General features: G+C 42.4%; 2 protein-coding genes across 4 annotated transcripts; one reads left to right on the top strand and one right to left on the bottom strand.

Moving 5' to 3' along the window:
* Positions 1–359: 359 nt before the first annotated feature.
* neto2b (neuropilin (NRP) and tolloid (TLL)-like 2b) lies at positions 360–19,915 on the bottom strand. 3 transcript variants are annotated; one of them, XM_037106093.1, is made up of 14 exons: positions 19,822–19,861; positions 12,781–12,873; positions 9,928–11,044; positions 7,685–7,741; positions 7,345–7,503; positions 5,612–5,860; positions 5,411–5,458; positions 5,134–5,261; positions 3,588–3,689; positions 3,172–3,298; positions 2,745–2,858; positions 2,047–2,177; positions 1,860–1,952; positions 360–1,773 (listed from the first exon to the last, which is right to left on the bottom strand). In XM_037106093.1, exons 3-14 carry the CDS (start codon positions 9,935–9,937, stop codon positions 1,324–1,326), a joined length of 1,668 nt encoding a protein of 555 aa, XP_036961988.1. In that variant the 5' UTR covers positions 9,938–11,044; positions 12,781–12,873; positions 19,822–19,861; the 3' UTR covers positions 360–1,323. The 3 variants fall into 3 exon arrangements, with proteins under 3 accessions (XP_036961988.1, XP_036961989.1, XP_036961990.1); XM_037106094.1 differs by lacking the exon at positions 12,781–12,873 and having other exon boundaries at positions 19,822–19,915; XM_037106095.1 differs by lacking the exon at positions 12,781–12,873 and having other exon boundaries at positions 9,928–10,068; positions 19,822–19,897.
* si:ch211-127m7.2 lies at positions 19,461–21,227 on the top strand. The gene is made up of 3 exons (XM_037106101.1): positions 19,461–19,748; positions 19,849–19,942; positions 20,350–21,227. Exons 1-3 carry the CDS (start codon positions 19,648–19,650, stop codon positions 20,710–20,712), a joined length of 558 nt encoding a protein of 185 aa, XP_036961996.1. The 5' UTR covers positions 19,461–19,647; the 3' UTR covers positions 20,713–21,227.
* The last annotated feature ends 482 nt before the right edge of the window (positions 21,228–21,709 follow it).

The following is a 21,709-nucleotide window of genomic DNA, read 5'->3' on the forward strand; positions in this document are numbered from 1 at the left end:
TTTCAGTTCATTTAACTTGTTTTTCAGTGTCAGAACTGGCACCCACACTGTTCCAATTCATTTTTAAATCATTACAGCTTTTTATCAGCTTGTAATAAAGTTTTTATTCCACGTTTGTTGTGCTCTCTGGGAAATAGTTCAGTAGTTTTTGGGGGTTATAATATCGGAATAAACAACACCACAGCCTGGCGATAAACTTTATATGGGAAATTCCAGCCAGTAGACGAGTGGGACACACCTTTAAGGAGTTTCCACATCAACACCTTCCTCCCTCCCGGTGAGCAGGCGCGATTACTGCGCCACTATTAATGGTGAAAATGGCTCCATGTCAAAGGCAAGATGAGACTAGTTTCTTAAACTAACGGTGCAGAAATGTCTTTTTGTTTATTCTTTAATACAGGTAATGACAGATCTCACATTAACTGTGGGAAGATTATTTTCATTGTTTGCATAAAATGTAGTCACTCTTTCTTCTAAAACATCCCAAAACACTGACTGAGAACATATTTCAATAAAATCTACTGGCTTTACAGTACAATGTATTTAACAAAATATACTGATGACAAGAACAATACACAGCATCATCGTCCATCTTCCCTTTAACACTGATCACACATTTGATAACAGCTTCCTGTCAGTAGTTTCAGTGTCTGGGTGGGCATGATTGCCATGCCGGTGTTGTTCCTGGAGCTTTATAATGATTGCTGCTCCAGGACCGTCATCATAACTGACCAATCACGTTTTTATAATCTCAAAGTTTGATGACTCAGCGAAGAAAAGAGAGGAAATGAGGAGGGAGAAGTACACATGTGGGAAAAGGCATCCTCTTTTCCACAAGTCAAACGTTTTCACAGGGTGTATTTTTCCCCAAACCACAAACCCAACCAAGTATTTTTGTTGTCTGGAGCTCACGAAACAGTGACCCGAAACTGAAAAGAAACTGAAAATCAACTCAAAAATAAAACCACATGTTCCAAACGGATCACAAAGCCAAGACTTTTTTAATATTTAACCCACTCAGCTACGACATTTCACTCCAGATGTGCTGCTGTTTTGTGTTTTGATACGATGTTCCTGGGGCGACATTAATTATGAATTTCTAGGGAACAACACCATCAGATACACCATCTGAGCAGAGTTGGCAGTGCTGCAGCTGCTGGAGCACTGCTCTGTAACAGACTGTGTTTCCCAACCTCACGGAGAAGGAGGCGAGCAGAGGATGAAACGTCCTCTCTGTGGTGTTGAATTAAAAGTTCTGCCCCCAAAGTTCGACACTGATCGAAAAGTTGTTTCTGCGCAACGTGTTAACCTTGTCTTTCCTTCTCAGAAGTCCATGGACAAGGATCTTTGCTGGGCCATTTCAAAGTTCCCTCGTCGACTTCCTCCTCTGCGTACATACACATCATACCTTCCATCTTCGTCATCCTCTTCATCCTCTTCCATTACTCTATCCTGCCGCCCCATTACTCTATCTCCCATCACATGATGGCCCTGCATTCGACCAGGTTTCATGCTAGGCCAGCTCTTTTTCCGCAGGCTGCTGCTCAAGTCCCCGAGGGGGGGTAAGCTGCTCTGGAAGTCTCCTCTGAAAGAGGGAAGCTCCATGGATCCCCTGCCCAGGCCGTGCGCACCTTGGCTGGCTTTGAGGGAGTTGACAGAAACCTGGGAGCCACAGTGGTGTTCGTGAATGCATCGTGAGCCCGATGAGGATCGTCTGAGCGCCTGCAGGGACTGAAGTTCCTCTGATAACTCCCCGAGGTCCCCAGACATCTCCTAAAGAGGATCATGTCAGTACATTTGTAGCTTTAGAAGAAGGTCACAGAGAGCAGCTGATAATGTAACAAACTGATCAAACTGACCTTGTCCCTGAGCGTAAAGAGCTCGTAGTGCGGAGGGTCAAACACCTCCTGCAGGTCGCCTCGTTGGAACAGGTTATTCTTACGTACCAACACCTTTAAATTGTGATTGAACACACTTGAATGAATTAGCTGCTTCTGCACCAACATTTTGGGGCTGAATGATTTGATTGCGACTTGTCTCCCTTACCTTTTTTCGAGGCTGTTTGACCTGTACCAGGATGGAGATGATGAGCAGCAGCAGCACCACTCCCGTAGACACGCAGATTACTGTCCCGTGAGTCTTTGTAATCTGGTGAAAGATACCTTTGCTCTTTTTCTCTGGGTGACGGATAAGAAGAGAGTGAGAACGAGATGTGAAATATGAGGGACATTTAGAGGTACTGAGAGTACATCAGTCATTTACCGGTTATCGCCCCTGTCGGGACAGTCTGTATCTTTGCTTGCCAGGAACAATTCAGAGCCTTCACTAAAAGCCAAAGCCGTGATTAACAGCCATTTAAATCAATGGAGGTGCTTGGGAGCCACTAAACAGCCAAAAGGTCCTGGAGGTCTTTTGGCTCGAAAGCTGCTGAAGATGATGAGATCATTGTTTTCCTGCCAAGAGGAAATTTCAAAGGGATATTCTGTACTGTATTCCAACATCTACAAATATCTAATACTCTATAATACTGTAGTCACAGGGTCAAAAATAAAAGACTGGCTGAGTGTCCTGTCTGAGAAATATCTTTTAAATTTTAGCCACAGATCCTCAAGGAGGCTCAATGTGACACAACAGACCAGACGTGACATGCATCATATTGCATCACACGACACAACTCATTGTCATCACAGCACAGAGGGTTTTTAAAGAGAGAGTCACACAGAGCTTCGGCAGGAGTGGACTACCTTTGCAGTTGCTTTCATCCCAGGGGAAGACACAGTTCTGTATGCCGTTGCACACCAGAGAAGTGTTGATGCACATGTTGCTGTGGCAGAAGAATGCGCTGCTCGAACAGGGAGCTGAAACACAGAAAACACAGTTAGCATATCAGCAGCCGGGAAATCTTTCCGTTTCCTTTCATTCTCGGTCAAAGTCGTGCTTTTTGATTACAGATCTGTCATTAAACCTGAGCATTTCTGTATGATTGTTATACATCATGCAAGAAAACTTTACACTTAGAAAAAAAAAGCTGCAGTATGGAAGAGAAACCACGGGAGGGTGCTGCCACAACACTGTATTTTCACTGTCACAGCCACAGACACCACAAAAAGCAACTTGGCACTGAAAGAAAATGTCAGAAGTTCAGCGTAATCTCAAGAGGAAGAAACTCACGGTCTGCAAATATGGTGAAGAGCATCCGAAAGCGGCTGAGACGGCTCGTCTCATCAGCCCACATCCTCACCACTCCCACACCGGTGTCCAGCATGATGTCATTAGCTACTGTACTACAAAACTTGGCCTGCAAGAAACCACGCACCATTTTTCTTTCTGTCTTACACTGTGTGATGTGAGGTCTCGTTGGAGCCATGTTCTGTAGAACAGTTGCTACATAATTAGAATTCAAATACTGTAAGAATGTTTTACATAGAAAGATTAACCCTGCTGTGTAGCAGAAGGAGAGAGAGATTAGGAACTATAATGCAACAGGATTTGCAATAAATTAAATGAGGTTCATCAGATCAAGAGGCTCACAAAATGTAGATACACGTAATAAAGATCATATATACACATAATATAAATTGTATTACCTTCAGGTCCTCAATGGCATTACTGCCATCATAAACAGCCACAAAGTTCTTCTTACACTCATTTGAGTTTTCCATCTGGTATTCCAAGAATCGCAGGTAAATCTGGGACAAGCATTGTGAAGAAGAAGAAGAAGAAGAAGAAGAAGAAGAAGAAGAAGAAGAAGAAGAAGAAGAAGAAGAAGAAGAAGAAGAAGAATCTTTATTTATGTCACATATACAATGTGCAACATGGTGAAACTGGTACTCTACACTGACACTGACTGGAGAATCAATCTAATGTGCATGTTTCGATGGTGGGGGAAACCGGAGTACCCGGAGGAAACCCACCGAGGGGGGATTTACTCCACATTTTGTTCATTTTTCATGCAGTTCAGTTTATGTGCTTCGCCGTAACAAGACGTGTCCTGTTTTTCAGGCATCGCTGCATTAAAGGATGAAATATAGATCAAATCCAGCAGCTTTACTGTACGTGTGCTTACAGTATGTTGGATTATCAAATCATATGTCATGCTTTACATATTATGTGCACACATGTCACGCTGTGGGTTTATTGTCAGGGGATGTTAGATAACAAAAGCACATCCATAGGATTTTTTGATATGAAATTGAAATCCACATGATTTGACTTTGTCATTATCCGAAGGGATGAAACAAACGTATCACGATATTAGATTTTAACCGCTGCACTGTTTGACCCCAGTGCATTATATTTCCTCTCCTCAACTTAATGTCAGACCACAGTGAAGACCTGGAGGTCCAAACATGCTGGAATTTTAAATCATGTAGCCACAACAATAAAGGCTTTTTAACATATTATTCCTCATTTGATAATTTTCCTGTGCCTGGATGTTCTCTGGTTTTTGAGGTACTCTTTTTCCAGTTTTTCCAAAGGCACTCGACACAGTTTTTTTTCATCAAAATTGCATTACAGAGAGTTACTAGTCATCTCTTTTCCATACTTTTACTTTTATCAGCACTTTAGCACACATCCTGTTATTACACGTGGATGAATCGGGGAATGAAGCTTACAGCCCAGTCGGCAGAATACTATATTGGCATTGTACTCTTCTGCAAACTCTGGAAGCTCTAAGTTTGTATGTTTTATCAATAGCATATGAACATTTCATATCACATGTGTGTGATTCGTCTTTATTTTAAGGAGGAGACAGGGATGATGATGGCATAACACCTGTCTGAGAGACCGCAGTTTGAGATGTCTTCAGCCCAAAAATTTTTATTTTTCCGGCTGTGTTTGTGGTGCATATTTTTAAGAAGACGTTGCAACAACTTCCACATGAAAACAGAATATTTTTAAGTGGATTTTGAGACATTTCTAGCTGTGTTTGCCACAACAGACTCTCTTCCTAACCCTTGCCAGGTGGATTTTGTGTCAAAAACAAACCAGACCAAGTTAAAGAAATATCAAGTATCAACATACCCCTGGTTTTGCCGACATCTATTGAGGTGATGCGGTTGGAGCTTATTCTGTTGTTGTGCATCAGAAAACTGGCAGATATGTAAAACGTCAACGTGTCACATGCCATACCCTGTTGTTTGGTGGGGCTCGTATGGTCCAGATGCAGTCCACCGCCTGGTCGGGCTTCACTTTATACTCCTCCTCTACCTGACTGGAGCGGATCAGGCCGTCTGCCCCGGACAGCTCAAACTGACAATCTGACCCACAGACAGCAACCGAGGGTAAGAAAACAAAAGACAGAAAAGGAGATTAGAGGTGTAGGTGAAAGGAATCGTCGTGACTTTTGCATCACAAAGACGCAACAACTAAAGTTATTTGAGTGGGTTGAGCTGGGTGTTCGGCCTACCTGGGATAGGGTTTAAGAGTCCCCCAATATGCAGATGAAATTCAGGGTCTTCGGGGGAAAATCATAAAGACAGATGGTGAGGCATCACATGATCAGAGGCATCACCACTGGAGATAGATTGTTGCTAATAACAGGTGAGCCAGGTGAGAAATTTGCCCTGCGGGAGGGAAACAACAAACCGCCCCGCTGTGTTTTGATCACCTGCGGTGAAGCTGTACTGAACCCGGAAGCCGATCCCCTCCAGCTCTTCATCGCTGAAGAAGCGGATCCACATGAAGCGTCCGCTGGAGAGGACGAGCCCCGGTGTCGCAGAGCCGCAGAAGCGATTGATGAGCGGCGAGAAGCTGAAGGGGCCGTCGCGCACCTCGATGTGGTCGAAGCGACACTCGAACGAGGCCTCGATGTAGAAGGTCTCATCGAACAGCAGCTCTATCCTCTGGCGGGGCAGAGCTGAGGGAAGCAGAGCGCTGGGTCACATCTACTGCCACACAGGTGATTCAGGGATATAATGCTAGCAGAGAATAGTAAGAACAGTGAAAACAATATCTTATATCCGGTTTTATATCTAATTACAGAAGGTCAGGCTGTTTTGAGAGCTCCGGGAGCAGCAAAGTTTAATGCAGTTGTTGTGCTGCGAAATAATGAGGAATGCACTGTGAAGAGTTATCGTCTGTCAGCATATTCACACGGCGGCAGTTTTTCTCTGCCATCAAACTCATTGCGGGGAAGGTCGTACTTCTGCTTTTTTACAGGCTGTAAGCCCCACAAAGAAAGGCAATCTGACAAGCATACAGCCACTTCCTCGCTACCATTACTGTTTGAGACATGCTGCACGATACAATAGGAAAAGTTGAAATTCAGTCTAAAATATATAAATGCACATCTTGGACACATTTATTTAAGTCTGGAATCGAAAGGTAAATACACAAACACACAAAAAAAGTCAATTCTGCCACTAGGAGGCGTTAAATCAAAACAAAACAAAAGATGTTGTCGAGGGTTTGTGGAGATTTGAACCCACTAGAGATTTGGGTTCAGACAGAGCCTGAACCTCTGGAGAATAAACACCCGGGATCACATCTGATTCTGAGGAGAGCTCAGAGATTTTTTTTTTTTTAAATGCGATTTATCTTCTTCATGTTTATCGACCTGACAGAAGCAGCGAGCAGCAGAAGTCACCTCCCTTGTCGGGTGTTGATGTTCTATAATGTTGAGTGTTGAGTAATCTGGCTGTTTGGGGGAGATAAACACTGTGTGCGTAAACTTGAATGAACACAAATCTGAGCTTCACTTGTGGTCAATGAACCATTAAACATCCACCGCTGCTGATTAGGTTTTATTCATGCTAATTTTAGCGTTGATCTCAGATTTCCATATCCAGGAAGTAGTGACAGGCAATCGAATGAAACGCACCCCTTCCTTGAGTAAACTTCTCCAAGGATGGTTTGAGTGCTGTTGGGCACATTTTGGAAAATATAAATAGCATGTTATAGTTAGAGAGAAGGGGTTCAATGCTAACGTAAGCTAACGGGTTATTAAATATGTTGTTTAACCTTGAAATCACCCAACGTCCCTCCACTATCCATCATCTTGTCAGTTGCAGATCAGTCCAGAAATCATAAAGATTTGTCTGGTTCCCTTCATTATCCCGGCGTTTAGGCTTCCCGTCCTGAGCGTGACATCAGAGGAAACTGGAAGCTGCATGTGAATATGATCCATGAAACGAGAAATCCTGTTAATTATTTACAATGAGCAGTGATGATGTTATTCTTGAGAAGACAGAGACGATCAAAGCGACGGACTGAATTCTTGATCACCACGGATCTAAGTGCTACTTTGTTCCTTGAATTTTCCTTGAATTTCCCCTGGAGCTCCCGAAAAGGCCAGACCTTATTTAATATCAAAATCTGGCTCAGGTGTAGGTCGTTGGTTACCTTCCAGTACGTACAGGCACTCCTTGTTGGGAGGGTACGTACGCGGGTAGTTTGGGGAGCTGAAGCTGCCACCATCTGTGTTTCGTACCCAGTTTCCACAGTGACGAGAATGCTGCGGCCGCTGAGACGGTTTGACCCCTTTTGATCCTGCGCCTCCATCTGCATGAGCACGACAGCCAAGAGACACGTGGAAAAATCATTAGCGCAGCTACGGATCCAACGTGGAGACGATCAACACCTGAGAAATACATCTAAACGTCCAAAAGAAAAACTGTGACCGTGTGTCTTGATTTCATGTAATCCACCTATCAAAGAAGAGCAGTGAACTTATCAATCTTACCTTTGGTCTTTTGTGCCAGAGTAAATCCCTCCTCAATGAATAGGAGAAATATCCAGGCTGTAAAAGAAGCCGACAGCGTGTGAGGAAGGGTACAATTATGGAATGAAGGAAAGAAGGAGCTTAGCAGGATTTGTGTGTCTGTGCCCGTTGTCTCAGTGCACTCGGCTGAATCCACTGAATGTATATAACAGACCGAGAGTTCAAAAGCATGTCAGGGAGAGAATAAGGACATGGAGCTTCCACCATCTGCCTGCTTTAACTCTTCCTCCTACTTTTGCACCCTCCTTATCCTCCTTTTCTCTCCGAGGTTCATGTGAAACACAGAGAATATAAGCTGCGGACAATCTGCCGTCTGACACGATGCTACGCGAGGACGTCTCATGGTAAATAACAAAATGCCCGTGAAATAATACCTTGTGCCACATTTGTGCCAATTACATAAAATATGACCTAAATAGAGCATCTCGCCCGAAGGCACCAGGGCACTAAAATTCTGCTTTGAGTTTTCACCAAAGTGGCATGTTGGCATGTTGCAGCAAGTGTCCACTCACAAATCAGCATTTATAATACACAACAAGAAGTTTGTTGTAACACAGCTCTAAAAAAAAAAAAAAACCCAAAAACATTTCTTCCATAAATCGCTCGTATCTGTGTTCAGGAACAGGAAGTAGCATCAGCTGTCGTTGATGATTGACTGCTGGACCCTAAATGTGTCATTCTAGAGCCTGACCGATATATCGATGGGCTGATATTTTCAGCTGATGGCGGCCTTTCACAGATCTGTATGTCGATGATATCAGTCAATATGGATTTTTTTTTGTTTTGTTTTACTGACACAGAAAAACATCCTTAGGATATGTATAATTCTTAAATTGCCAGTAATTTTAGTGTTTTCCATGCACCAATGACATTTTGTGCTATAAAGTTTATTGTTAATCTGTCAAATATCCTGCAGACATTCAAAATCTTTAAGTGTCTGATAACCACATCTGATTGTTCACAGCAAAAAATCTGTGCACAAGCCGATAAATCAATATTCGAAATATTTTACTCCCTTTTATCGGTTTTGGATCCAAAAATCGCGCAAAATAACGTCTTCAAATGACTTATTTCGTCCAACGACAGTGTCAATCCCAAAGACTCTTCATCACCATCATAAATGATGAGCAGAGCAGCAAATCCTCACGTTTAAGAAGCTGGAACCAGCAGGCGTTTGACATTTTTCCATCAAAATTCAAAGTGAATCGAATTGCCAATTCATTTTCATTCTCTATTGATCAATTCATCGTTGCAGCTCTCATTAAAATGCCAACAAGTTGAATATATCTGAAGATACTCAAAGCGGACATCCAGTAAAAACCTTCACCTGCAGCAAGGTGCTGTGACAAAGAGTCTTTTATCCACTTTCAATCAATTGATGGCAGGTTTATGAAAGTGAAGCGAAATTTAATTAGACTGTCTGTCTTCACAATGTCTCCAGCAGCCTGACAACGCGGCTTTATGGAAGAATTCAGGTTTCTAATCTATCACACTGAACCACTTAAACAGAGACCATATACTGTGTGTGTGTGTGTGTGTGTGTGTGTGTGTGTGTGTGTGTGTGTGTGTGTGTGGAGGACGAGGAGGAGGAGAAACTGAGGCAGCAGCCCAAATCCTCCTGTCCAGGCACTGAGCCACCACAAGCTGATCCAAGAGAGAAAACAGATTTCCCCCCTGAAAACGTGGATTATTATTACTTTCTTGCAAAACTTAAGTCTTTATTTATTTATTTATTTATTTATTTATTTATTTATTTATTTATTTATTTATTTAATACCAGCGGAGCAGATTGCGCAAATGTGTCGCTGTCACTTCAGCACCGCGGACCTTTTACACCAGAGGAACGACGCTCAAACACACACAGATTAGTTGGTCGTTCTCCTTTCTTTCTTTCTTTCTTTCTTTCTTTCTTTCTTTCTTTCTTTTTAACAAATGTCTCGAGGAAAACAGATCCGTGCTTGATTATTTTGTGCAGAAGTTTAGAGACAAAAATGTGCCAGGAAACAACGACATGTAAAAATACAAAGATGCCCAAAGATTAGAAACTCCCTCAGCCTCTCCTTCAGACTCACACACACACACACACACACACACACACACACACACACACACACACACACACACACACACACACACACACACACACACAAAGACAATTTCATCAAACGCCCCTAAATCATGCAAACACGGATCATCGCACTCACCTACACGCATCCTCTCTGCTGAAATCCGTCTCTCTGGAAGGTTTTTTTTTGACGTTTCAAACTTGACCAACTGTGTGTCCCTTACATCCCTCTGGCCGTGGTCCGGATTAGCGCATGTTAAGAACCGCTGATTCACCTCCCCTAAAAAAAACAGACCCAACTTTCACCTTTTCATCCTAATCCCACTGGTCACGCTGGGAGACGCTTCAGGAGCAGGAAGCAGCTGAAGAAGAAGAAGATGATGATGATGATGATGATGATGATGATGATGATGAACTTCTCCTTCGCCACAAAACTGAAAGGATGAGCACAGTTTGTTTGTTTTTCTTCCCCCCGGCGCGGTGACGCTGTTCCTGCAGAGTGTGTGTCAGACTGAGACCGATCTGTCCTCTCAAGTAAAAACGGATCATCTGTCTGCGGCGGCTCCTGGTTTTAAGATTGGGCTCAGTTGGCGCGAGAAGGGGGCGCAGCCGATTGCGCATGTGCGTCTTCATACACGAGTAATAAGTGATATGATAATCCTCTCCGAGCGTGTTTGTCATTATGCTGAACTAACATCAGGAATTCCCATTAAAAAACATATATATATATATAGTAGAATAATAATCTAATTAGCTGATGCAGGGTGACATTCGCACACAGGACACCTGTGCCAAAAGACTCGCTTGGAATAAATCAAGTCAACACCGCGTTCCTGTGCGCATCTGAGCAGGAAGAGGGGCAGGACACGCTGCCTGGTGTCTGTCCTCGTTTGCCTTGAAGGACACATGGCGCCTACAGCCCTCAAGAATCTGGCGAGAGCTGCAGAAAAGATGGAGACGGAAGCCAAGATCTGGTGTGATGGAGACTCTCGTTTGATGTGTTGCCTAACTAACAGCAGAGAGTGTCACCGTGTCCTACAGGCAGATCCATCCATCTTCAGCTGATTGTAATGGCTTTAAGATGGACAGGGCCAGCGTGGCAGCCGAAGACACTCACACAGACGGACGCCCACATGCAAGTGAGTGAGATATTCTCATCCATCCGTGCCTTTCACACCTCTGTGGCCACGTCACAAAGCTTGTTCAAGGTTTGTGCACATTAGCGAAGATTAGCCGACAGCAAAAACAGTGTAGCTCTGAAACAAAACAAAACAAAAGGCATGAAATGGCTCGTTCGGCATAATCCAAGTTCTCAGAAGCCCCGAGATCCCAAATTCTTTTACACAGACCTTATTTACACCCTTTTTTTATAGCTGAAATCTTCACTGCAGCCTGCGAGCTGAAGTCGTTAGTCTGAAGCATAAAGCAGGAGCAGACAGAAGGTGTAAATAAAGTCTTTTTAAATCAACGCGGGATCTTCCAGAGACTCGGATAACGCCAGGTAAACTGTGCAAGACCATTTTAAGTTATTCTTTATCTTCATTTCACGCATTTTAAAACAAGTCCCCATCGGCTTCAGTTGTTTAGAACAATGTGACAGCGCCGATTTACAGTGAAGCTCCAGAAATTTAATGACTTCATCCGACTTTCCATCAGCACGATGGGTGAGTGAATAATGACTAATCTTTATAATAATTCAATTTTTTGGTGATCTTACCCTTTAAGTATATAGAAAAGTAAGAGGATGGACCTGAAAGTGGACGGTCATCACCATTTAACATGGTGTTTATCAGCCACATAGCTGGTTAATATTAGTAATGATCTTAATTAATATGCAAACAAAAACAGCTTACTACTGTATTGACTAATGTAACAGCATCTTTATAAATCTTTAAATAATGTACAAATTAACACCTTAGTTTACATGATAACCATTTGTAATGATCACTAGACACATTCGTTAACTGTTTTTATATTATTAATTTAAATTACTCATGAACACAATTTGATGCAGGGTTTTTATTTTGTAGCTACTGGAGGTAGTTTGAAGTTCTTTATTTACAGTTTTATTTACAGCACTTTGACAATTCATCAGGTGAATGTTACGAGCTGATCGTGTGTGTTCATCTGCAAATCAAGTCTGTGTGAATGCAGTGAGTTACACTCCACCACTGTCTAAAAGGAAGGTGCATCATCTCACCACATCTGCAGCTGTGGAGCGAGCGTCTCATCAGTGTGTGTAATTTCATGTTGAGCAAGTCTAACCTACATTAATTGTGCTCTATTTTTCTGCTGATTGCGATCTTATTTTCCTTTCCTTTCTTTTTTTTTTCCCTACATCCTGGAATTTTTCTGCTCCTCACATAAAAACTCTTGAAACAAACACCCAAAGTGAGAAGGGGAAAAAAAAAATCACACACACACACACAGACACACACACACACACACACACACACACACAACTCAGCGAAGCTCAAAGCAACACATCCTTTGAGAAACCCCCGGGGCCGCCTTTTCAAAGTCTCCAAGGCCATCATTATTCAGTAAGGTGGGACCAGTTTTCCTTCTGCAGTAACAACCTCGGGGTAAATTAATTCAGCAGGAGATGAACACACAGGCGCACACACACACCCCAAAATAATATATGCTGATCATAAACTTGCATCATCTGGGCCTGTGATTTAAAGGGACACGACTCCCGTGTGAATGACGGTAAAGTGAAAGTGTCGCCTCTGAGATGCATGAATCATTTAGTTTCTGGGCCCGGTGTGGAGGGACGTGAACTGAAGCGACAAAGTGCGAGTGACAGGTTGTCTCTTTGAAAACCAGCTGTTACAGATGACCAGATGTTACTTTTGTAGCGCGATCACTGCCTGTTACCCTCTGTCTGTCCGACTGTCACTCATCCAGTCAACACACACACACAAACACAAACACACAAACACAAACACACAAACACAAACACAGGCGTGACAAACTGACACTCGCACACCTTTGTTTACTGCACATCAAAGGGCTTCAAATCTGCATCTGTCGCCATGGCAACCAAGCTGGTGCGCCAGCTTCTTCTGAGGCAATCGGGGACCTAGAAAGCAGAGGTTTTTAGGGGTTTTTGACAGAGACGGGGATCAAAGTGGAACAAAAGACGATTTCTACCAAGACTGTCGACCTGTGCAGCTGCTGCAGCTGCTGCTGCTGAAGGGAAAAAGACAGGTGCGATAACAACCTGAAGCCAGTGGATATACTGTGCTTTCTTGAAAATCCTTTTCAGTTATTGCATTGTTGGAAAGGCTTCAATAAAAGTGGCGTGTCCTTGAGGCCTTGCATTTGCCTCTAATTTAGAATAAAGTGCTTTATGAAATCAGAGTTCAGTGCTGCAGCCGTGGGTGCTCCCTCTGCAAGACATGCTCAATAAGCTGATGAAGAGTATTCAATGATTTGAATGCAATGTTCCCCCCCAAAAAAAGAGTATTACTTACTCAACTGAAGCTTGAATAAAATAAAATCAAGACTTCTTTTAGCAAAACATCTTATCTCGCCCCGTCTCGACCTTGTACATGTTTTTGCTAACTTTCACACTTAAGGGGGCCAAATGTGCTCTTTCATTGCTTTCCCTTCCTGCAGTGTTCTTGTAGATGTAAAAGGTCTTGAAAGTTAAAAAAAAGCCCAGTGTTTACACCAATGGGAGCCCCTATCTCCTACAGAAAAACACAGCTCCTGAAGGCCTCATCAGTAGTTACTTCTGTGACTTCTTGACATCACACTATGTCACCATGTCACACATTTGCACACATTACACCCTGTATTACCGGTAGACATGACGTTAACCGGAAGATGCAAACACGACAGAACCGAGCAGAGACATGTGAGACACGGTGCTGGCTCAGGCATGTGTGAGCTGACGAATCAGAGCAGAGCGGGTATTGGAGAGAGGCCTCAAAGAGACAGGAGCTAAAACCGATGGAGGGGAAATACAGTGCTGCAGTGCTGGACTGTATAAAGAAACTGATGAGTTTTCAGCAAAAAAGGATGTGTACCTTTTCTAGTAGTTACCCAAAATAAATTATGAAAACAGAAGAATATGTCTCCCTGTAGAGAAATGTGAACAAAAACAACCACTAGAAACCTTCCTCTACCAAGAGCAGTGATAAAAACCACCAGGCTCTCTTCAAAGGGAATGAAATATTGGGATTTCTCCCTTTTTTGACACATGAAACGTTTGCATGCACACGTGTAACCGTGCCCCTTCTTAAAGCTTACACCAGTGAGCATCTGCACAGTTCAACATCCTCCCAGTGACATCCACAAAATCTCCCACATCAAACTTTATCCACAAAAAAGCGCTGCTCTTCCTTCAACAACTGTAAATTAGACTCATTCCCTACACGCAATACAAGAAATCAGCTGTAATGTGAAGGCAGTCGGACACGTTTTTGCACAGTCCAACACATTATTTCAAACGGGATGCCACCGAAAAGGAAGGCAGAGACAGAAAAAGTAGAACGAAAGGAGGATAATGAATCCTCCACATTTCTTTTCGCGGGGGCCGGGAATTGTAATTAGCATTTTGATTGGACTCGTAACCAGGCAAGTGATTGCTCTTATTAGCGTGTGCTTAAGGATGAAATTAACATCTTTAATTTGGCGGTCCACGGCTGAGTGAGCCAGGTGTCACCGCCGGGTGAAAACGACTTCCACCAACACCCGGTCTTTCTTTTTGAACCGTGAAAGAACACATACATGCTCTGTCTGCATGATCGCGTGTGCCTGTCTTGAATCTGAAAATGACTTTTGTCTGTCTGGAGGAAAAACAAGCTTTCGAGGAAGGTCAGGGCTTAAGGTCAGGGATTACACAGCGGGGCGTTTGATGCAGTTCAGCAGCCCCATGTAACAACGGAGCTCAGAGGGTCCCAGGGGCTCTTTATCTATTTTAAAGCACTTTACTGCTATAGTAATACACTGTATGGACTCGCTTTGAATCGGTGCCAGTGTTTCTAGAGATGCCCAGTGCGGTAAAAAGAAAAAGAAAAAAAAAAAACACAACAGATTGTCGAATTTAGAGGAAAAGCACTTTTATCAGCTTGCGAGGAAAAAGTCATTAAGATAGTGCCACGAGCCGGTGATTGGCGGGAAATCCCTGTGGATTTGGCCTATTACTGTCGATGCGGAGGCACAGTGGCCTCCGTACGGGTCCCGACTTTAATAGGGTGGCAGGGTGGAACGGTCACCATGGGCGTTTTTACGCTGCAACTGTAGATTATGTCACAAATAATCACCCTCATGCACAGCACAGTTTGAGAGATCCATCACTCAGCTGAGGGGGAAAAAGAAACACTGAAGCCTTCACTTCAGTGTAAATTATTTACTTACTCCTTTTTTTTCTTTATTTTTCAATATTAAAATGGTCTTGACACAATTTTGACATGACATTTAATCATCCGTATAGACGATTCTTACATAATAACCGGCTTAAGATCCAAGTCCAGACGGTCCCAAGAGTCCCAGACCCTGAGACTAAACACAAATATCCCATTTCTAGACAGATTTAGACATATGGGATATCATGCAGCAGGAAGCGCTGATGACAAACTCACAAACTCTTTATCTGCAGCCCATATGACAACAGATCAGGAAAACAATACTACAAGTCACAACAACCCAATTGTTAAAAACAAAAAAAGGTTGACAGCTTTAACCTCCACGTTCATCTGTGTTTAGATCATTTAGGTCAGTTCTTCTTTTCATCCCGTTACAGTTAAGTGCTGCATCTTTTATGTACTGATTAAAAAATGTACATGTAAGGCTCGTTGTGTCTGATGTTTGATCATATCTTCTAACGACCAGTTTATCAGAGACAGAAGCAATCATGAGAAACAAACACAGTTTCACAGAAGACTTTTGATTCCCACTAATCTGCGATTTGCAATTCTGCGACTGGACGCAAAAATCCCTCCTTCACTTCTTTTTCTTCCTCTAGTCTTTTGTTCCTTTTGAGATCAAACCCGAACTGTGTACATCCTGGTGCAAATGAATATTTTGAGGCAAAACAATTTTTTTTTTTTGTTATTCAGGGTATGTCATTGGGGAGTTTGTCCTCCAAAGCACTTTCCTCAAATGTGACGCAAAACCTGGAATGATGTAACGCCTGCAACTTTACAAAAAAACAACCTAAAGGTGAGGAGAGGGGTATCTGAAGGATGTTGATGAGCTGTTTTTCTGGTGGACTGCCCAGTAAAAACCTTCTTTACCTGTCACCATGGCTTTCTAATGATCCAGTACCTGATCTTCACAAAATGCCACAGTGTAATTTTTCCATTTCTATTTGACAATCCCTGAATTATTACTGCATAAAGAAAAGGTCCTGTTTTGCTTCGCTGTTGCCAACTGACATAGAGATTAGCTAATGACACAACTCATAATCAATTTACACTTGCTTCAACATTTGCTTTGGTCAACATCCAGCTTCCTGAAATGAAAATGTGCACAAGACGTGACGTGAATCACATTTGGGAATCGATGAACAAAAAAAAAAAAAAAAGCACAGCACGTAACGTCAGCCACTCAGAACAAAAGACCTGAGAAGTGCGGGATCATGGGAGTTGTTGTCTTTACTGTTGCACAACCACCACTGCTGATGAAACTCTTTCTGTGTGTCTCAGGCAGGATTGTTCACGGAGGAGACAGTGTTTTAAACTTTCAGTCACGTTACGTTCAGTCCTGTTCACAGACTTCCTCCCTCGCAAGTGAAATGCGTTTGACATTTTAATTGCAGAAATGTTACATTATTATATATTCAAGAGGTTGACAGAATGGAAACAAACAACAACAGCACATTAATACGCCGGATGAGTGCTGAAAGATTGTGCTGAACATGATTTTATTAAAAAGGCAATAATTGGCTCTCATGCAATTTACAGCAATCAAACCCAAGTGGGAGCCAAAAGACTTCCTGTTCTCCTGATGATGTCAGGCTGTGAGAGTCTGAACTCATCTGACAGACATTTGAAGATGTTTGTTTTTCTACACAAGAACTAAAGAACTTTTTCTTTTTTTTTAGCAAAGTCTGCATCTGCAACACACACACACTCACACACACACACACACACACAAATACTCCCTTCCGTGACCAGTTGGAATATCTCCATTCAATTTAAACATTCAGCTCCTCCGAAATCTCTCTCTCTCTCTCTCTCTCTCTCTTACGCCATATGGCCAATCACAAGGAGCGCTCTTCTGGGACAGATGGCCAATGGCAACGACCCTTACTCAAAGCAGGGTTAAGCCAAGAAATAAAACTGGAAGATTAGTCTGGTCCGGACCAATTAGAGCCTTCAGAGTAAGGAGAATATGTAAAGAGGAAAACGAGAGGGGATATGGATTAGGAAAGGTAAAGAATCTTCCCTCGTCAGGTCATTTACGTCCAACTCTACACAACAGCCTCTCATCTTTATACCAGATTAAATGTACATATACTGGATCAATGTGTATCGCAGTTTTAAACATTATTTTTAAAAAAAAAGACTTAAGAGTGTCAGAGAATGAAGCACAGTGCTGCCGCGCTCACGACAGCAGACATTTTGGCCATATTCTGACCCACAAAAATTCAGCAGCAAGTCAAGCAGTGACAAGCTTTACTCCATTAGCAAGCAGAAATCTTCTTAGCGGGGCCTGATCTGTGGATGTGGCAGAAAGCCTGGAGGGAGGAAGGGAGGGAGGGAGGGAGGGAGGGAGGAGGGGGTGAGTTCAATGCCACTTTAAGTTCTTCAACCTTTTCTGAACGTTTAAATCATTCCTCTAACAACTCTGGTAACGAGTTAATGATGATTGTGACTTACGTCTTGTGACTGATGAGCTGCTGTTATCTAAGCAGCTCTGCAGGAGAAAAGACTGGAGCCCATCGGTGTGATTCACTAGAAACCAGTTCAGTCGTGTCTAGAAACAGGCTGACTTTTCCCTTTTTTTTTTTTCTAGCAGTGTTACAAAAGATAAATATGCAACACAAGCGGAAAAATGTCAGTAATACAGTTATTTCTCAAAGAGCTGCAGTTGACATCTGCAGTGAATAATAATGATGCAGCGGGAGATTTTTCTCTTCTCGGGCGTCTGTTTATGTGTCTGCGCTGAACTCGAAAGCTTTAGGAAAAGTGACATTGTGCGTGCATCTGGCTGTTAACATGCTCTCTGCCTCTGGATTTTTTTTTTTTTTCTTTCCCTCCACTTTTTAATTTAGTCAAATATACAAAGCTGGTATTTGCAATCAAGGCCTAAGCACTTGAAGAGAGAGGCTTTAGAGACATAATTAAAAGGCCTGAGTGAGAGGAGGCAGCTTTGGGTACGAAGTGACAGAAAGTGAGAGTCTGATACAAGGTTGTTTTGAATAAACTGGGGATTGGAAGACAGTGATGAAAGGACAGAGGGAGGAGAAAAGAGGGGAAAATGTGTCATGCGAGTAGACTAGCATGGATTATCCGAGGGCCAGAACAAGGCACACAGAACTCAAAGCCACTGGAGCTTTAAGGATGACCGGCCACACCAAGAATGCACTTCAGCTATTTAAAAAAAAAAAAAAGAAAAAAGACATCTGACCACATCTGGAGTAAAACAAAGCAAAAAGTGGTATTCTTTTTGTATTTCGGCCATGAGATGCCATGTGCAGATCAAAATGTGTGAGTAAGTAAGCGCCGGTGTGAGCGAGCTGAGAGAACAGAGAGGCTCGAGGGAGAGATCTGAAGTTGAATGATCAGACTTTGCAATACACAGCTTTAATTACACAGCAGACGACTGCAACCCTGATTAAATCAAACAGCGATGAACTGTACAGTGTGTGTGTGTGTGTGTGTGTGTGTGTGTGTGTGTGTTTATGTAAGTGTGCTGTTGCATTTGCAGGAGATGGAAGTGAAGGAGGGTGGAGAGAGAAGTGGAATCATAGTTTTCATACCTTTCAGGTGGTAAACAGAATCTTACACATTCTTGCATTTGTCAACTTTAACTGTACAGATATAGTTGTTTCGCTATTAAGTGAAGAGCATTCAATAAGGACACAACAAGGGGCATCAGCAGTCATGTAGCAGGAAGACAATTTTGTTTTTGTTCAACTATTTTTTGCATTGTCTGTATTTTTTTTTTTTAATTCCTCATTCCTAATATGTCGTCTTGTACTGTTTTCAGTTTCTGTAGACGAACTGGGATGTGACCAGTTGACCTTATGTCAACAAAAAACTACTTCAAAAATGCCATAAAAGTTTTGATTAAAGACAGTTAAGTGTGGCTAAACACCAGTGGAGCTTCAAATACATTCGTGCAATGTATGATACTGATTATTTAACTGTTTTTTTGGGTACTTTTACAAATATGACAATGTTTTAAGCATTTAAGATGGAAACATCACACCTTTTAAATTACTACATTCATCTGAAAGCATGAGTCGCTTTCTGCAGATTAAGTTGCATTCAAAACAACAACTTAAATGTGATGATTTTAAAGATTAAACGACTCCTGTGACAATGTAACACTTATTCACAGGGGTGGATTTACCATACAAATAACTGGCATTAGTGGTCAGATATGATAGTTGCAAAAACCACCACCCACATCACCTTTATTACATGTAAAAAGAGGAATTATTCCATTAAAAAAAATAATAATACTGATAATATTTGGGCTGTAGTTCGCCTGTTTGTCCGCTGGGAGGCACTACAGCCTCCATCAGCAGGAGTGGTCACATGACTACACCAACACGCAGCTCTCCTGTTGTCTTGTTCCTCATCTATCATCCACTGACCGGTGGATCAGTCCCCTTCAGTAACCTTTTATTCCCTACTGAACAAATGCGGTGAGGTTTAACACAAACACAGTGAACATGGCGGACAGGCTCCGCACGCTGCCGCCGTGGATGGCGAGAAGCGGAGTGAAAGTGAAGTCGGAGCCGCTGAAGAGCAGGAGGAAACGGAAAACTGCGAGGTAGTGGAAATAAAACACCACAGAGTGTCTGTTTCATGCTTCAGTTAAGTGTCCTCAAGTGAATCTGACTCACAGAAACGTGCTGATGTGTTTCCCCCAGGGCTGCTTTCTACTTAATGGACGAGAAGGAGCTGGTGGAGGCGGCCGTGTCCTTTCTTACCCACGCCTCCTGCGATGACGTCACTGACCAGAAGGTGGCGCTGTTTCTCTCCGTTTAACTATAAATTTAATTTAAATCCATAGTGTGGAAAACGTGCCCTGAAAGACCCACTTATTGTGGATATTTATGGGAAAAAACACATGTTGGTATTGTTTATTATGTTGAGATTATATTTTTTTAAAGAGTGAATTAAAAGGATGATATTGGTGAAAATCAAATATTTTGACCCTAGCGAAGGCTTTCATACTGTTTCAGAGTACTATAGCAAATCTCCAGGTAGTCCCAGTTTGTGCTCTTAGCTAACTTGCATGTACAAGCAAAAAAAAAAAAAATAAAAATAACTATTTTAAATCCTGTCTGTCATCATTTTGAAGTGGAGCTAAATTGCAGGATATTAGTTGAAGCACTGTGTAAAACTTGAGTTATTGACCCCCACAACAGGTTGAGGACGAGGCAGAAGACACGACTGTGAGGAGGAAAGAAAACCCAGCGACCTCAGAGACGATAGCAGAGACGGCAGCAGAGCCTTTAGAGGAGCCGTCCTCGGACAGCGGTGATGACCTGGAGGCGACGTACGTCTCCGAATCGGACTTGGACATCACGGAGGTGGAAACATTGCCGTACACCGGGAGCCTGCAGCATCAGGGACCGGAGGGTCAGAGGTCAGGACCGGTTCAGGATCGTGGCGGTCTCGTGGAAGCTGAACTGGAGGCTGAGAAGGAACATGAGCGCTCGCAGCTGCCAGCAGATGCAGCGGAGGAGGATGATGCCTTACGGCTCGTGCGAGAAATCTTCTTCACCTGAAGATGAACTGAGCTGAAACGCGTGCACGAAGCCTTGTAAGGTGTTTGAACTAAATGGAATTTTTTTTTTCCCCTAAAGGGGAATGCCACACAAATTACTTTGTGAACAGCTCCGTCAGAAAGCTACATATTTAGGAACAAGATCCTTTAATTGATGTCTCTGGTTATAACTTTTAATTACACAGAGCCTGAGCTCCCTTCAGCATGTTTTATATATTTTAACCTGCCACTTTATCACACATTTAGTTGTTGTTTTGTCTGATTTAGAGGTCAGTGTGCTCTGAATGAACACAAATTCCTTGGAAGTCAATTTAGTACTGTTTTTTTTTTTTCCACCAGAGTTTTTGTGGTTAGATAGTTTTGTGTCTTTGCGGAAAGTACTGAAGACTTGTCAGTGGTTTGCTTTGCGCTAAACTGCATCTCTGTAACTTCTTCTTTTTACGGGCAAACACAACATAACTTCCTAATTTACAGGAACCAGTGGCAGATTTCATTAAAGCATACTCTTACATTTGAGTATGAATCAATGTTCTCTAGATATTTTTCCACTTGATGACATAGCAGGTATTTGTACATACTAAGGTTTTTTGTTTTTTTTTCAGGAACAAGCAGTGTGAAAACAGCAATTGTCAGCACTGAATCTATTAATCTGCCACCCTTTTACACTATTTAATTCCCTTTCAGCCGTGCATATCGGAGAAAACAGGCCACATTTCTGTTGTTTTAGTAAGATATTTACAGTTTTGACACTGTTGGCCGTCACACTCACACACAAGTTTCGTCTGGGATTTAAAAACAGCGCTCCAAAGAAAGCACAGTTCGTTCGAGTTTATTTAACAAAAGGTCAACCTAAATACAGTTAATCATAAATTCTGTGAACACTCATTACATCATTCAGTCGTCAGCAGCATTAACCTCAACCGTACTAAATTATGATGCTATTTTGTCAAACAGTGTACGTTTAGAAAAAATAATTATCAGCATCTGTGAGTCGGATG

This window comes from Acanthopagrus latus, chromosome 8 (genome assembly GCF_904848185.1).
Source record: "Acanthopagrus latus isolate v.2019 chromosome 8, fAcaLat1.1, whole genome shotgun sequence".
Taxonomy (NCBI): Eukaryota; Metazoa; Chordata; class Actinopteri; order Spariformes; family Sparidae; genus Acanthopagrus; species Acanthopagrus latus.